Source organism: Electrophorus electricus, chromosome 20, assembly GCF_041902795.1.
Source record: "Electrophorus electricus isolate QZ-2024a chromosome 20, ASM4190279v1, whole genome shotgun sequence".
NCBI classification, from domain to species: Eukaryota; Metazoa; Chordata; class Actinopteri; order Gymnotiformes; family Gymnotidae; genus Electrophorus; species Electrophorus electricus.
Genome location: NC_137516.1, coordinates 5,401,697 through 5,418,916, shown reverse-complemented (window position 1 = coordinate 5,418,916; position 17,220 = coordinate 5,401,697). Strand labels below are relative to the sequence as shown.

Genomic DNA, 17,220 nt, shown 5'->3' with positions numbered 1-17,220 from the left:
AAGCTGTAAAATGAAACAAAACAACAACAAAAATGTAAGCTATCAATTGTAGTCTTAATTACAAGTCCTAAAAGCCCAGCGATCCCAGTAACAGGGTAACCAGTGCATAAAACTGAAACAAATCACACTTTATAATGGGTAATTGCAAAGTAACATAATGGAATACATAGTAAGCGTCATTTGTGTGCATTATTTGTGGGACACTAACGTAACGTGCTTTTCCAACAGACCACTGACAAGTATTGAAGTACTGTGAAGTCAAATACTGAAGTGAGGTATTGAAGACTGTGTATTAAACATCTGTTATAAGCATCTGTGTGTGGGTGTCTCTGTATAGGTGTCTATATTTTGGTGGCTGAGCAACTACACATTTAAGAAGCAATATTACTCAGTAATCAGCTGACAAAGGATTCCATTCTATGTCAAAAAAGTTGCTTAATTCTAAGAAAAGTCATTCCTCACCTAATAAATCCTAGAGAATAACCAAGACGGTGGCTAAACTGACATTTCAGTTGCTCATCATGGCAACCGCAATTTGTTGTTTGTTTTCACTATGTCCTCAATCTTATACATAACCAAGACACATCAAAAAGATAAGATTTTGATTTTTTTTGACACTCAGGAGATGCAGGGTGTGTGCATATATCACACTGATATCTGAACAGCAAGTGAGTCCCTAAGTGTGGCAGTTGTTTTTAGCATTCGTTGCCACGCTCAAGCTCTAATTAAAAGTCTGAGGGCCCGTCAGCCTGGCCTGCTCTGGGCGGGATTTCCATATTTCACATAGCATGCGTGGCTTTCCAGTTCGTCCCGGGTGGTCACTGCACACAAATTCTATTGATCCAAAAAATGTCTGAGTTACGACGCCGCTGAGAACTGAGAACTATGTAATCCGTGAGGGCAGGTGCCAGGTCTCCAGGAGGCTTGAGAAAACACCAACAGGCCTGTGTGCAAGTACACACACACACACAAACACAAACGTCCATGTGTGCACATGTACACACACACACACACACAGACAGACACATATATATGCATATTCGTGACATGTGAAGTGGGAGCGCATCACAACAGATGAAAGGTCCACACTGCACTTTTGAGTACGTCTGCTGAGCTCCTGGACATTCAGCTGCATTCTGAATATGACCAGAGACCAATCCAGAGTCCAGAGTCCAGAGTCCAGAGTCCAGAGTCCTCATTTCAGCTGGTGTGCGGTCCAAAGGACCTGAGGAAAATGCAGTGGTAGTGGAAGAGAGGGAGCATGTGCACGGGTCCGGCATGTGCACGGGTCCGGCATGTGCACGGGTCCGGCATGGGCACGGGTCCGGCATGTGCACGGGTCCGGCATGCGCACGGGTCCGGCATGCGCACGGGTCCGGCATGTGCACGGGTCCGGCATGCAACTACATACTGCAGGTTTCAAAAGACTGCCAGAAAAATGGACGAGGAAGGTGTTTTTGGACTGCCTTGAGAACTATAAAACAATAAAACGTGCAAAAGCATATCTCCAAGGAAAAACATTCCCTACTTCTGTGCGCTTGTGTGTATGCGTGTGTGTGTGTGTGTGTGTATGCGTGTGTGTGTGTGTGTGTGTGCGTGTGTATGCGTGTGTGTGTGTGTGTGTGTGTGTGTGTGTGTGTGTGTGTGCGCGCGCAGCCTGCGAGATCTTGTGTCACAGAAACAGCAGTCCTTTGGAGAGTCTCTAAAATCTCTTCTTTACCAGCATACACAGGCAAACCTGCTGGACACAGAAAATCCAGTTATCAGAGGATATTCCCACAGAACCAAATCTCTGAGAAAATGATGTGTGGTTGCCAATACATAGATCAGTGACAATTAATGGCTACATAAATAACTGACCTTACATCACCATAGAGCCGAATGAGGAAACCTCTGGTTTTAAATATGCTCCAGTGCTTTCTAATGGACCCATACCTTTAAGGCTAAGATCTTATCTTTCTTGTCAGTAGTGACACTATGTTTTACTCTAGCTCAAAGCAAGCTATTGTGAAATCCCAACAGGTATATTTGTATGATGTTCACGTATGATCCATGATTATATGGTTTCACAGTGAATAAGAAAGACCTCCCACCAAAGGGGAATAATTGAAGGAATTCTTCAGATTATTTTTAAGTTGCGCATGCTAGCCTTTTCTATTCAAACCTGATCGACCTCTTCAGGTCCTTCTCTTACTCTGACATAGCAGCCATATCAGAAGGCCTGTCTAGTCCCCTGAGAGCCACAACCTATAGAACACACATAAAACCGGCAGCCAAACACAAACACGGCCATAAAAATGCCAATAGAGGAAAAGAACCCAGGATATATCCCTGGCTGGACGCTACGGCTGTCTGTAATTAATGAACCTTGCCAACTTTACGGCACCTTGTTAGGTGCTGTTAACGCAGCAAATAGCAAAATGCAGAAGATCTAATAGACATGAATTTAGGGGTGTTGGAGAGAGGAAATATGTTTTATTACACACATGGGAGCCGCCCCGAGCCCTTCTCTGGCTCATAGACGAGCACTGGACTGGGGGACTTCATAGATAAAGAGAGGTGGGATATAGTTCCATACACACACATACACACACACACATACACACACATACACACACACATATACACACATACACACACACAATGAAAGGATGACCACGGCACAATTATTGTGAGAATGTAAGCAGACCCTTTCTTGTGAACAGAAGATTTGAATGAAATGAGAAGAAACTGCTCACCGTCTAATGGGTCTGTTTTTTGTGTCAGTGGGCAATGGCCTTCAGTGCAAAATACACGAACACAGGCTGGAACGACAAAGAAAAGTGTCTGGCTTGAGGAAACTTTTAAATACTTTCATGGTTAGATGTAGGTTTCCTATCCTGTGGAGTGCAGATATTATATAAAGACACTGATGTTAATTAATGTTTTTCATATTTGATTACCTTGTGGTCTCCCATACAGACATTCGGGCCCAGCGTGTTATAGACAACATTTCTATCTCCATCTTCTTTCTGCGAATGGCCAACAAATAATAAAAAAGACAGCAAACATCACAGAAAGTAAACCAAACAATTGTTCATTTGAGCTTAGGGAAGCTAACTACCAGCAAAAGCCAGTGGAATACACTGCCCTGCGCTCGGCGCTTCTCCGCCTCTATTACGTTTATTACTGCGCTAGCCGCGACTGACGGAGACGTCAGAGGGAGACACTTGCCGTCTGGATGAGGTCCCGCGCACTGTGGGACATGAGGATGCGGTCGCACCAGGATGGGCAGCGTGTGTTCATGTACTGAGTGGGTTTAGTGTAGTCTTCACTGTAGGGGTAACTGCAGCAAGACAAGAGCATGTCACGGACGTATGCATCAAGCTCTCATTGGGAATGCCTCTTGGGAACGCTTAACGGGAGCAGTTATTGGGAGTTCTTTTTGCGGATTTTCGAAAGTGTCTGCTCACCTGGGGGGGAACAGGATCTCCTCTTCTGTGATGACGTCGTGGAACGCTGCTACCTCCTTGTCGTACTTTAGGAGCTGTGGGATGGAGAGATGGGAATATCTAATGCTGCAGTGTCATGTGGCAGGTCTGCAGGGAGTTTAGGCAGGAGAGTTAAGCGCACGTTGCTTCGCTGGTTCGTTCACAGCGCTCTGGACTGCGCAGCGATGCTTAAACACATTGGACGAGCGCAAGCGGAAGGGGGCCGGCTACAGCCGGACACCCTTCCGCCCGGACGGACGGAGCGAGGAATGCTTACCTCTCTCCCGTTGTTCTCTCTGAAGTCTGCCTCGTGGAGGTAGGCAAATAGCTTAGTCTCTATGTGGAGAAGGACCTGCTGGTGGGAGGGAGGGAGAGAGAAGACAGAGGTTAATGTAGGGCATTTAAAGAACAAGCTGAGAGTCAGTCCACCTGGGCTGGCACGTACAATAAATTGCACCTCAGCAAGAGTAATCTTAATGCAGCCACGCATTTTCTCCACTGGCAAAAAGTCAATATCTTCTCCCCGGCCATAAATCTGGCTGGACAGAGTACTGGTTGTGTTTGGGAGAACACAGCGACAAGAAATGAATGGTGGAGCAGCGTGCAAACAGCAGAGATGGCACATTCTCACTCGCCTAGTGCTTGATGCTGCTAATGTCCCTCAGGTACAATGGTGGCTGCCTGCATGTATGCGCATGGGTTAAGACGGCTTATTAAATATTGACAACCACGCAGGCTGTTTTCTTACTGTCTTCTCTTTCTCGGAGAAAACTTGGGACATTCATGAAAACCTGAGATAGCCTTTTGGGTAGTTAGAATACATAACAGGATAATGAAATAATCTCTACAACCAAAATATTAGATATAAACATTCTGATTTAAGGCAGTAAATTGTTATTTACTCAATAATTGAAATAACCGAAAAATACAAATGCAAGACATAACAACATTTCCACATTTTCCTAATATTAATTTTATTTTCTAACTTGCCAAAATTAGATCAGCCTCCATTAACTGCTGCTTGTGAGCTCACATTTTTAGACCAGAAAACTGATCTGGGTACAGCATTAATTTACAGGCCCACCTTGTGGTCGTTGTCTTTCTTCTCATAGATGATTTTCTCCACCTCATTACTGCTGTCCTTCACTGTCTGCACTTCAGCAGATGTGGACAGGTTCTGAACACACACACAAAGAGAAAGGTGAAAATCTTAAATTGAGTTTGCCACTATGTATTCCCAGATAACTACAATGATTTCTTTCCTTTGTGTGTGTGTGAGAATGCGTGTAGCACACCTGTACAAGGCTTAGTGTGTCGAGGCGAAAGTTAAAATCTCCAAACAGGAAGAAAGGCAGAGTGCTATAGCAGCTGTCTGACACCCTGCAACAGAACAAAGACCCAATAAGTCAAGGGCAAACACCCAATGTTTCAAGAACCTGAACCAAATCAGTAACCACAGACGGAAGAACGCAGGACTCATTTCGTCAGGTCTGTGGTTCTTAAACTCAGTTCTTTCTAAGATTAGTGTGCCTGGTGTCTAAGACAAAAATAGTAGGGCTATAACATTTTTTCTAGAACTCTGTTTGTGTAAAGGGGTTCCTGTGTGAGGAGCACACTCTCGCGGACGTCTCGCTGGGCTAATGGCTCACCTGTTAATGACATAGCGAAGCGCTCTCTGCCGGTACGTGGAGTAGACAGACGGACTGGAGTTGCAAGCTATGAGGTTGGAAGCATCGTGAAAGAGGTGCACATTCACCAGGTCCAGGCCCCTACACACAACCACACACACAAATCAATCAGGAAAAGATGTTTTCCACAGCACACCACACTTTAGAATGGCCTTTCCAGATTGTCTTCTAACTAAACATGTGTAATAAAAAATAACATGAGGCATCATGTTCATTGCATGGGTGTACTTATACTGCAGTGTGTTGGTGCATGGATGTTTGCACATACGCCCCCGTGTGCGCGTGTCTGTTTGTCTATGTGTGTGCGTGTGTGTGTGTGTGTGTGTGTGTGTGTGTGTGTGGTGGTGATGGGGGGGGTTGTGTACGTTAAGTCTCTATCTCGGCGCTGTCACTGTTTTAAGTCATTAGGGAGAGTGCAGCCCAGGTAACGTCCCAAACACACACGGTTGGTTTCTCAGCTACACAGACCAGCAGACGACCATTCACGTTCTCTGCACCTGCTGCCACACCCGCCATATTAATGCACATCTGATTGGCCCGTGCCCTGACTCACCTCTCCTTCATGGGAGCGGGGGGGGGGGGGGGGGGGGTTTGAGGCACGAGGAACAGGGGTTATGCTCCGGATGCGTACACATGTGCACTCTTCATGCATATGCATATTGAAGCGTCGAAGACATGCAAAAACTACAGGGCTCTGTGTGCATGCGTATGTTGGGAGATTGCGGTATGTGTGCGTGTTTGTGTGTTTCCATGTTGACATACTGGTTGTGAATAATCCACCGTGTCCTCATGTAGCCTTTTCGTGACCACTTGATCTAAAGGGTATTAAATAAACAAATAAAAGACATAAAAGATATGTAATGTAAAAATAGTATTTTCAAACGTATTTGACCTATTTTTCACTACTTCATCTGAGGCTAAACATTTTTAACTACTATTCACTTTACTCACAACTAGATCACTTACTTCCTAGTTTGGAAAGAAGATTAGTAATTTTTTTAGACTAACCAGTAAATAACTATTGATATGTTTAGCCAAACAACAGCAGGAAATCAGCATTTTGCAATCACATCATAATCGCAGTACAGCGTGGTATGATTATATTTCACATTTGGATGAAATTATCACCGTGTGACTCTCTAAAGAGAATTTCTGACACACTCACATCAGGCCAAAAATTCTTGGGGAATTTTTCTTTCTCCACGGTGGTGACTCCTTCCAGGGAGCCCATGTACTTATTCCGCCCTAAGACAGATTTAAACTCCTTTGCTATGAGACAAAGATAGAGAAGAGAGGATAAACAAGTGTGTGTGTGTGTGTGTGTGTGTGTGAGAGAGAGAGAGAGAGAGAGAGAGAGAGAGAGAGAGAGAGAGAGAGAGAGAGCGAGAGAGAGACAAAAAGAGAGAAAGTGACACATGCAAACACAAAATCAATATGCTAATGTTAGCCGCTCTCTTTCTCCCCAAAGCATGTGCAGGATCCATAGGACACACAAATTTGATGGGGAACCAAATTCGTCAGCACCCCTATCTATATGGCTCTTCTATTAGGCTGCTTTTTAAAAGCTTATTCATGAGACTGCGTGACTAGAATGTGCACACAGAAAACCGGACTTCTCCTTTGACTCCAGAGAGGCTGACAAAATGAAAGCCGAATTTTAATCTAAATCTAAGTGCTTTTAGGTGTGTGGCTCAGAGTAAGATGCTATAACATAAATAATATCTTAACGATAGTAGACCAGGGATGGCCGTGCATTTAAACCGATGCAGAAGAGAGAAGCTGTAGTCTAAGCTACTGAGCAAGTCCCATACGCGTGCATTTACTTATAGACAAGCAGGTTATAAATACACTCATCATAATAACGTCCAGATGAGGTTCATTAACATTAAATTACATAGGTTGTTTGAGCGAGTAAAATTATAAATGCAAAGGCAAATAGGTTTGACCCCTTCCCTCTTTCTGGTAATCGCTTGATAGGTTGCATTGTCTAATAACGACAATGCAACATGTTATTACTGATTTAAAAAAAAACTCCGACACCCTGAAGTCTTTTGTGTTGGCCATTATTAGCTAAAAGATAAAGACTCGAAAGATATAAAAATGCTTTGTCAGTGTTCGACAGTTTCTATCAAATGTTTGCAAACCAAACGTCATGAACGGACGCCCGACGCCGTCTGGTTTACCCACGCGCTGCCGCGTGTCTCTCGGCTAAGCAGTTTAGAACAGTAACCTCGTGTTGACAGAGCTCACGAGGACATCGTAGCCGTGTTTGTCCACGTGATGGGAAGAACGGAAGATGCCTTCGGTTCAGTGAAGTCATACAATAGTTCAGTGACTTCTTACCACAGAAGTCGTATTGCTGTATGTTCTTCAGGGACTTGTGGATGAAGTACATACTGCCCAGAGCCTGCAGAGAGCCATTGAGAAAGGAAGATTACATTAGCATGCAAGTGCGACACAATAAAGCCCCTTGCAATATTCAGATTGGTTTTGATGTGGGTCAGTAATGTCTTCACGTTGTTATAGCGATTGGCATTCAATACACAGGGCAAAACTTTACTTGCACTCTCTGAGAAAAAAACTAGTTGTGGGAAGATGTTACAGAGCACATAACGTTCTGAAATATTTAAAACACAAATGTCCTGAATATAACAAGGTATAGTGAGCTTTTAGGGTAGTATATTACACACAAATAATCTCGTAGAGTTTAACCATGATGTCTTTGAAAACATGTATTTATTAATGAAAATTCATGTACAAGAAAAATATATCAACAAAGAGAACCTAAAACACCCATACACCGTAACAACTGCTTTTAATACACACACACACACACACACACACACCCTTGGACAGAGAGGCAGTTGCTTTTAACACGACCCGGCAAGATCAATACAGACAGAAAATTAAAACAATCACACAGTGATTAAACACGGGAGGCCGCCGGCAGCCCAGCGTGGGCCCAAGAAAAATCGCCTGCCGTTCTGGGCCACTTCACACTGCGGCGCCAACACTTGACAAGCGCTTAAACACACTCGCACCCCCCACCCCCGATCGCTTACGGGCCTGCAGCTAGCATCTCGGACTGTGACGGAACGTTCCCCTGAGAAAGAAAGAAATCTTGCGCGTAAAGCAATGCTAGTTTAATATGACAGTGCTTTCAAGACCCGGCCTTGACGCTGGACATTACTGCAGGGAGTGAACCGGGAGCCAGGAGCCCGGTGATCACAGATTCCATTAGCGACGTTTCCTTCTGCCAAGACAACATGCCTCACCCAGAGCATTATGACAACAGAGACATCTTTACAGGGGAAGTCGAAGCTGTAAGTGGCGTCTGATAAAAGGCAGAACAACGCTTAAAATAAACAGCGGAAACTATTTAGGAACAGATCTCAGTTAGGTGTATGCTAACGAGAGAAATCACGTTCCAAGAGGATGACCGTGCCACGATTCCCTGTTAATAAATGTCAAGTGCATCATTAATGATCACACGCATTTACTTCCAGCGCAATTTATATGTACTGTAATGTTTATGGTGGAAATATACTGTGATGCGATGTTTAGGTTGTACCGTGTGCACAGTTACCCAAATAATCCAAATAAAAACTCTAGCTGTCTTCTAGCTACAAGTGGAATTATAATAATCCAAATAAAAATGCACCATTATTTTCCTGCTAAACTGTCGCGTTTACTGGAGGTCAGGGAATTGCATGGATAACTCGTGAAGTGTGATATGACCTAAAAATGGCATCATGATACGTTATGCTGAACCACTAAAGGTGATGTGTAAATCAGAAAATGCTATCTAAGACTTCGATCCTTTAGAGGTGATGGAAAGAAAAAGGCTCTGTCTCTACTCCCTAAAACAACCCTTTGTCATACACACACACACACCCACCCACCCACACACCCACACACACACACACACACTCCTAAGCAAGCTGTATCCCCATTCCACACATCTCTGCATTCTCATTTCTCTCATGCCATCTGTATTGATTTGTTATCAGTTTTCTAGAGGTTGTAGATCATCGCTTTGCTGGGCAGTAGTGTGTGTGTGTGTGTGTCTGTTTGTGTGTGTGTGTGTGTGTGTGTGTGTGTATGCAAAGAGAGTCCACCAGTACAAATGGTGTTTTGATAAAAAAAATCACTTGTAAGTCAATAAATTTTTATTAAACGCTGCACTGACCTGATTGATGAAGATAGGTGTTGAAGCTGAGAGTGTGCACAAGACTCTTTGTTGTGTGTGTGTGTGTGCACTTATATTTGAACTGCTGTACTTTTAGGGACCAAAATCTCTTTCAGATGATCATCACAAGTTTACATGCATTTATGTATTACATTTTTTATGGTTGTAGTAGTTATTAGAGTAAATAATATAATAAATATATTATACAAAACAGTAATAGAAAATGTGTGTGTGTGTGTGTGTGGGAGGGTAAGCGGTTGGTAACACAGCCACAGCTGTTTAACATTAACACCGTACGATCCTCACTTACACCCCCCCCCCCCACTGTTTATTTATCATGTCCAGACTGACAGTCCTGATCAATAGTTTTAATCTGGACTTAAACGTATTGACTCGGCCCACTGCCTGGTCCCTCCCGCACATTAACCCACTCCATCAGGGAGTCTAACAAATGCACCAACACACATACACACACACACGTACACATGCACACACTCATATCACGCAAAAGGTCTATCACTCCTCACCTGGGTGGGCTTAAGGTTAATACCTTGTCACTCTCTCGAATATTAGTGTTTTTTTGTCTCTCACTGAAAGTGCTTCACCAGTTCTACAAAATGGTTCTTATACACTCTAATCTTGAGAAACATTCTGTGTTTGTACTAGTTGTCAGGACTGTTGCCATGTAAGACTCATACGTCAGTTTACCTTAAACACAGAACAAGTGAAAGAGCATCTGACTCCTACAACTCTCCTATGAGAAACGGTAAACTAAGCGTGAAGAGCCGCTCCATGTTCTGGCCACGTCCATGACCAGTTCTGTTTTTTTCAGTTTGTTTTCCCATTGACAAAGAAAGCAAGCTCAAAAAAGGCCATACAGGAAATGAGCTGTGGTCAGACTGACAGTTACTGATGATCTCAAATGAGCTAATGAGCGCAAACACAGGAAGCCTCACACTGAACCCTACTCCCTCTGGTGGGCACAGGGAAGAATGTCCAGTTCATGAATAACAGTTGCCTTCAGTTTAGATGTCTGGATGAGAAGACAGACCCAAACACACACACAGACACACACACACACACACACACACACACACACACACACAAGAACGCACGCACACGTACACTTGCATCCACCACACACAGAAGAGAAGTGAACTAAACTTATCTACAACTGGAGCTAAACTTTAAGATTTAAAATTTAAGAAGTCTTTAATGTCACCATTTTGGTGTATAATGAAATTTGACTTGACTCTCGTCCATAAAGCAGGAATTCATCTACTAAGATTCCCACTAGATGGCTCAGACAGAGGTATTTTTTTTGTTGCCACATTGATGTTCACCCAGCCACTGCAACGCCACCACTGGCACAAACTGTCCTACACGTCTGTGTTTTTAGGAGCTGTTAACCCAGACTGGCACAAAAAACACCACCAAAACCAACAATACGAATGAAAAAAAACCATCTTGCAGTTAAAACAAACCTTGCAGCTAAAACAAGATGCAAACCTAATACTGTTGCACACAGAGGTCAGTAGCACCTGACTGCATTACACAGTATTGGTTTTGAAGCACTAAAGTGCTAAAAACAGGCCAACATGGCTAAAAATGTAAGACGTGCATGGCTCACTCACAGAAAACCCTCAACTGTTTTCAGAATTTGTGCGCCACCTTGTGGTAACAACCTGCAACTGAATGGAGATATAAACTGGTGCTGATACAGCTGATAACTAATATGGTCAAAGGGCACGCTCACCGTGAAGTTGTCTTCTGCCTTGAAATGGCTGTCTACATAGATAGACACTCTGTCAAAGTCCTTCATTTCTGAGCTGGTCTCGATTGTCCTGCAGTGGAAAAGGTCAGAGTGTGAGTGTGTGTGTGTGTGTGTGTGTGTGTGTGTGTGTGTGTGTGTGAAGGGGATACACATAATTTATCAGCCTGGTAAAATGTCCCAAAAAATGGTCTCTGAACGGCAGCTTGGCTGCAAGAGACCCCAGCTAGTCTAGCAGTCATGAGTTTGACTGCAGCCGAACACATCCGCAACCAAAATCACCCTTGAACCCGTAACCGCAGGTTGCCTAGGAACGAAAGAAGTGTCTGGCTTTGATCCCACTCTTTGGCTAAATAATGCGCATATAGGACAAACCTCCTCACTAAAGCACTACAGTTATCTGGAGTGACTGTAATCTAGTAGGCTTGATCATAGCCAGTTCCCAAAAGCACAGGGCAAAGCCTACCCAAAGAAGCTCTCTGCATGTGCCATGTTGACCATGTAGTCCTTCCCGCCCACCTCCTGGAAATGCAAGGCCATGAAGCAAGGCTTGTACCTGTGGACGGTCTGCCAGACAAACAAGGGAAGCTATGGCATTTGAAACAGCAACAACATGAAAAGAATTCAACGGCCCGTGTGTCTGTGTGCTTGGACGTTCGGTGGTACACCTGGCTGGCTATGACTGAACGTCTTGCTAGTCATACATGTCAGGACAAAGAAAATGAAACGAAAACAAAGCATAAAAACCGATATGTGAACGCTTGACTGCTGCCAGACTCACCGCAAAGAATTCCCGAAGCCAATCGCTCTGGATTTCACCAACCTAGGGAGAAGAGAATTCAAGTCCATCAGACGCCTGGTTCCATTCAAGGAAATAATGCAGGAATTGATTGGTACGTTAGTATGAGGCGTGATCGTCTCCGGTTAACTTTTAATCGACAGTCAACTGAAGGGCTGTATCACCATCGGAATACCCTCTCCTTCACTTGGGAAATGTTTTCATGAGGAAGGGAGTGTGGAAAATAGTATTGGAAAACTAGGCAGACAGCAAAACATTTACCTCATCAGCTTAAGGCACCTAGTTTTAGAACAGAACAGACAAAAAAGGTCTAAGTGCAATGCAATGTCTGATGCTTTTATTATGATTAGTAGCAGAAGTAGTATTACTGATGTTATTGATTGTAGTTTGGTCTTTAACAAGCGGTTTTTTGAGCACTGTATTTAAACTGTTTTTACATTCTGATAATTGTTACTTAAAAAATTGCACTGAGGAAAAAAGTGTACTAAATGTTTGCACTTCGCTCTGTAATCGGAGGATGAATCTCTCAGCATGAGATATTAACCAAACAGGAAACCAGTCCTTGCAGAGAGGGGTTGTGGAGAAAATATTTGATGGGGGATGTGAGACAGGAAGGGGGGCAGCTAATTCATGCAGACGGTCGCAAGAACATCAAATCAATAGCAGCAGCTTTAACAAACAAGATATGAACTATTAAAGTAACAGACACGCTTAACATGACATTAAGGCAGCTGAGCGCATTAGCCAAGGGCACAAATGCAGTGCATCATCCTGTTATATCAAAGTCAGTGGGGTGTTCCATTCAAATGAATGCTCCATTCATTAATAACTTAACAAGCTGTCAGTAAATAAAGTCTGAGCAAAGATCAGCAATAATTTGCAGTGTATAGAAACGTGTACCAAAGAGCATGGCTAACAGATGAGTACACAATCACACAGCAAAGGGAGAAGCCATTCAAAATACATGGCGAGAGAAAGCGTCCCGGTAACCTGGGCTTTGTCGAATGTTTACCAGACACTATCTTTGGATTTCAAGTCTCATCCATGTCACATCTCACGTAGCAGTCAACGCTAGAATACGCTCTGCAGTCTTAAGAGTGGAAGGCAGGTTCTGAACATGTGTGCAAACAAACACGAACATTCATAATGACATAAACTGTGCTTTGTAATGCACCCATCAATACTATCTCTGATCCATTGGTCTGAGAGATGGTATTTAGGAAGCTAGCATTTATTATGGCTATTAATATTGATCCAATAATGTTAATTTAATTTTCATTGCAGACAGTCAGTGAAATATGAAAAATGTATGACAATACAACGCTCAGTTCAGAAAGTTTCCACTCCCTTCTAACCAAGCGTTGCAAATGCTGAAAGAAAGCTACAGTATTTTCCTCTCGCATGCTAACTGATTTTACTGTCTTGTGATTTTGGTTTCTGTTCTATGTTTAAACATTCTACTTTTGTACTGTAAGAGTTCTACTTTCACCTCTTATGTTTTAGCACAGACGCTGAATCAAAGATATTCTTAATTTACATTTTTACAACCCGATATCCATTACACACACACACACACACACACACACACACACACACACACACACTCTTCTGAGATGACTTAAACCGTGTCTGAAACTGTACCCAGTAGATTATCTCCTATGTATAAAAATCTGGATCATTATTTAGAACACTTTTATATGGAAACTAATCTGTCACGGTAGTGAACGATTTGGACACTAGGTTATGCGTGTTAGCTCATTACTGGGCACCAGCAGACAGCATCTCATAATCAATCTGAATGTCATATCCCAATCCATTGTAACAACTTTGAGAACATGGCAGGTTCACAAGATAAGGGGCTGCACACAATTTTACAAAGCAATCATCCTTGTTAAACTGCGTGCTTCTTTCCTGAAAAAGGTGCCCCATCTCAGTTTGCAGGCAGTTTAATTTCACCATGGTTATATCAGTAAAAAGATTTTGAATCCAAAACTAATTGAACTGAAATGTATCAAATCTAGTTATAACTATAATTTCAATCTATGTGATTACAGAAAGAACTTCAAAAACTTGAAAGCATTTCATTTAACCTGTTACTTATATTTGTAACAGAACTGCGAGCTCCAAATATAAATGTGAATAGAATATAGATACATTTTCATCTAATTCCTGTTTTTAAGTTAAAAATATTCTAGCGAGAATGATTGCTACTGCAACAGTCATCACAGTTTAAAACAAGCAAAATGCTGTGGCTAACCAGCAGCTAATAAGACAAGAGTTATTCAAGTAAAACTCTTCAGGGTAACAACGGCTAACTAAACAGCAGGTGAGGTCTGTAGATTTTGTATGAAATTGTAATTTTTATAGAAATTGTCATTTTTTAGAAAGTTATCCTCTGACAAGTATCTCATACTAAGACGTCACATGACTTTACAGTATAATACTGCTAAATGCCATAATGAATTACGCAGACCTACTGCATGCTACTATGGGAAGTAGTATTCAATATACATACTAGTGCAGTATGCAGTATTTAGCAGTATGAACAGCATATCGAATATCTACTATATGCTAGTGTTAATCATTGAAGTTCCTCTTATCACAATTTATATTTGGGTAGGGAAAAATAGTCCTTGGTTAACGTGAAAATACCTGGGGCAGTGTCGACAGGACCTACCATATTAGCCTTTGCATAGGCTATTTGCATGGGTAGGAATTAGCACTGAACATGAGCATAATGACCTGCTGCGTGGGCAGGCCTTGCATTAAGCACCGCTGAAACAACCACAAAGCAACTTTCGCTGCCTATCATTGAAGCGTCTTCTCTCAGAGTGCAACACTGGTAAAGGGAATTCAGAGAGTTCCTTAGGTGAGGCACACAAAGCCTCAAATCTGGCAAGTTTGATTGGGCCATTGGTTTTCTTTTTATTTGGGGGAAGCGGGGGTGTTATTTTGGTTTGCTGCTGCTATGTGGCGGATGGCCACCAGGCAACGAGTGCCTTAGGGCATCCTGACCATTCCTAACTGGCAAGGACAGAGGAAAGGCTGACCAGCAGTAACTAGACTTAGTGATGGACGGACAGGTGAATGGACCAAACTGAATGAAGTCCAACAGAGCCAGATCACTGCATGTAGGAGCATTCTACCATGATATTCTGTCTTTAAAAAGCAGTCCATTTGGTTCACTCTGTCTTTAAAAAGCAGTTTGTGGGTTCATTCTGTCTTTAAAAAGCAGTTTGTGGGTTCATTCTCTCCTTAAAAAGCAGTCTATTGGTTCATTCTGTCCTTAAAAAGCAGTCTATTGGTTCATTCTGTCCTTAAAAAACTTAATACCGAGAGACAAAAAAACTCCTGCAGGCCTATGTTACATTTTTCCCTCTGTGTAACACCATTTACAGTATGAAGCAAGCCCTTCAAAGCTCTTGGTACTTCAGACATTTGGGGTGGGAGAACCAAATAACAGATGCAACAGTCACACCACACCATAAACCATTTTTTTTTCTTCACCACAAGAGATATCAGGACTCAAGATAAGAGACTGAGGGCTGTCAGAGGATTCTTTACCAGCCTACTGTCAGCAGCTCTGAATCACAATCGGCAATGTGACTGGGAGTGAAAGGTGTCCGCCTGTTGCTTGATGTAGAACCAACGCCAAGCTCACCATAAGGTATTTTGTTTTATGTCTCTTTGTAACTTCAGACCAGCGTGCAGGACTAAACCATGTCAAAGGTTTACATTATCCCGTGGACCAGCGCATGAATTATTCTTTTTTTTTTCCCTCATAGGGATTCAAAACATCTGAGGGGAGCTCTCTTACTGACCTAATCAACATTCAGATAAGCTCGTTGTTTAACCACAAAAGAGCTCTCATAAACCACCACGCCAGCGTTTGTCAATATCGCTTTTTTCTCTGTAGTAAAAGTCTTTTTAAAAATCAAATTCGGGAGTTCGCGGTATAGCCTTTAAATGTTTCGCAACTGTCCGCCGATTTCCTGTTTTATTTGAATACACACACACGCCGGTTGCTCAAGGGTGATAGGGCGCTTCGGGTGTGAAACCCGACGTGCTCAACTCACAGCAAGCTCACGGCAGCTGGTTTGGGAAGGGAGAGGACGCTACTTTAGCCTGGGGACTCGGCGTGCAGAAGAGGCCCAGTGGAGCGAAGGGAGCCTTGCACAAGTCTGGCCCGTGTTCGCTGCTAGAGCAGGCTGACTGAAATAACCCGTCCAGCAGCGCAAGAACAACACAAAAAAGCGAGTTTGTTATGTCACTGGGATGTCGCAAACGTGTTACTTCTTGACGCTGAGCGCTAAAGAAACGGCTACTATGTAACATGTTGCATTTCAGCATAAGCAGCTTTGCAATGGCTGATATTTATTACGGAGAGCGATATACTCCAGTAAGAAATAATATATTTTAGATTTGGCGGACATTCAAGACAATTTTCTTCTTTTTTTTGCAATTGGGTTTCCAAGATGTCGTTTCATTGCCTTAATTACAGGTTGCCCTAAACGTTAGTCATCTTAAACACATGCAATTTTACTTGTGTCAGATACTATACGAAACGATAAAGCCATGCTTCTACTGAGCTAAATCTATAGAGCCGATGCATTAATGATGCATTACTAACAGTACGACCGTTCGCATATGCATTCATTCATTTTGTTAGGTTACTTACGTTGTCAAATAATGATCCGACATTTGCAGCGACTAGTAAAACGTCCGTGTGGCTCTCCATGGTAATATAATTCCAGAAACCGTCCGAAGAAAACGATTCTCACATGCGTGTTTCTTGAAGGTGCCCTGCTATGCGCAAAACCTTTCGTGAGCAGGACAGCTTAAAGCTGCGATTAGATCACCGTCTTAGCTCCGGTGCATAGTTCATACACGCCTCGTTCAAAGCGACAGGATTCATGGTGACTAACTGAAGTCGGTGCTGACTACAGACATCGTTGACTTTTTTTTTTAACTTGTCCACTGCGTCCACTTAAGAACCGGGAACAGTGGGATTTTCTTTTCTTGCGTTCACATCCATTGGACTAGATTCTAAGGTGCATTAACTCACTGACGAGACATCTGCATCGTTTGAATTCCTGCCCTCCGCTACTTCTTTGAGCGCTTTTTTTTTTTTTTTGCGCTGTTGTGTTTCATGAAGTCTTTAGCTCCGCCCAGTGAACTCTACTGTACAACCTACAGTGCGATTTGCATGTGGCAATAATCCCAGCAAATCTGCAGCCTTCAGAACTGAAAATAATATATACCTTTATTCAGTCACCTGTAAGTGGTAATGTTTCTGTAATCTC

At 42.8% G+C, this 17,220-nt stretch overlaps 1 protein-coding gene across 4 annotated transcripts; it reads right to left on the bottom strand.

The window, feature by feature from the left end:
* Nucleotides 1-594: 594 nt before the first annotated feature.
* Nucleotides 595-17,053, bottom strand: inpp5l (inositol polyphosphate-5-phosphatase L). 4 transcript variants are annotated; one of them, XM_081703478.1, is made up of 16 exons: nt 16,596-17,052; nt 11,900-11,941; nt 11,585-11,685; nt 11,104-11,191; nt 7,502-7,565; nt 6,324-6,427; nt 5,921-5,973; nt 5,120-5,239; nt 4,766-4,850; nt 4,555-4,647; nt 3,748-3,822; nt 3,453-3,526; nt 3,208-3,325; nt 2,943-3,011; nt 2,739-2,804; nt 595-1,738 (listed from the first exon to the last, which is right to left on the bottom strand). In XM_081703478.1, the coding sequence occupies exons 1-15, from the start codon at nt 16,653-16,655 to the stop codon at nt 2,763-2,765; spliced, it is 1,188 nt and encodes a 395-aa protein (XP_081559604.1). In that variant the 5' UTR covers nt 16,656-17,052; the 3' UTR covers nt 595-1,738; nt 2,739-2,762. The 4 variants fall into 4 exon arrangements, 1 of the variants encoding a protein (XP_081559604.1); XR_014118879.1 differs by having other exon boundaries at nt 595-1,741; nt 2,943-3,325; nt 3,748-3,825; nt 16,596-17,053; XR_014118878.1 differs by having other exon boundaries at nt 2,943-3,325; nt 3,748-3,825; nt 16,596-17,053.
* Nucleotides 17,054-17,220: the final 167 nt, after the last annotated feature.

Coding starts and splice junctions, on each gene's coding strand:
- inpp5l (XM_081703478.1), bottom strand. CDS start 16,655: ATGGAGAGCCACACGGACGTTTTACTAGTCGCTGCAAATGTCGGATCA. Junction 5,240..5,920: donor CGGTGGATTATTCACAACCA/GTATGTCAACAT, acceptor GGTTGTGTGTAG/GGGCCTGGACCTGGTGAATG. Junction 3,326..3,452: donor GAGATCCTGTTCCCCCCCAG/GTGAGCAGACAC, acceptor GTCTTGCTGCAG/TTACCCCTACAGTGAAGACT.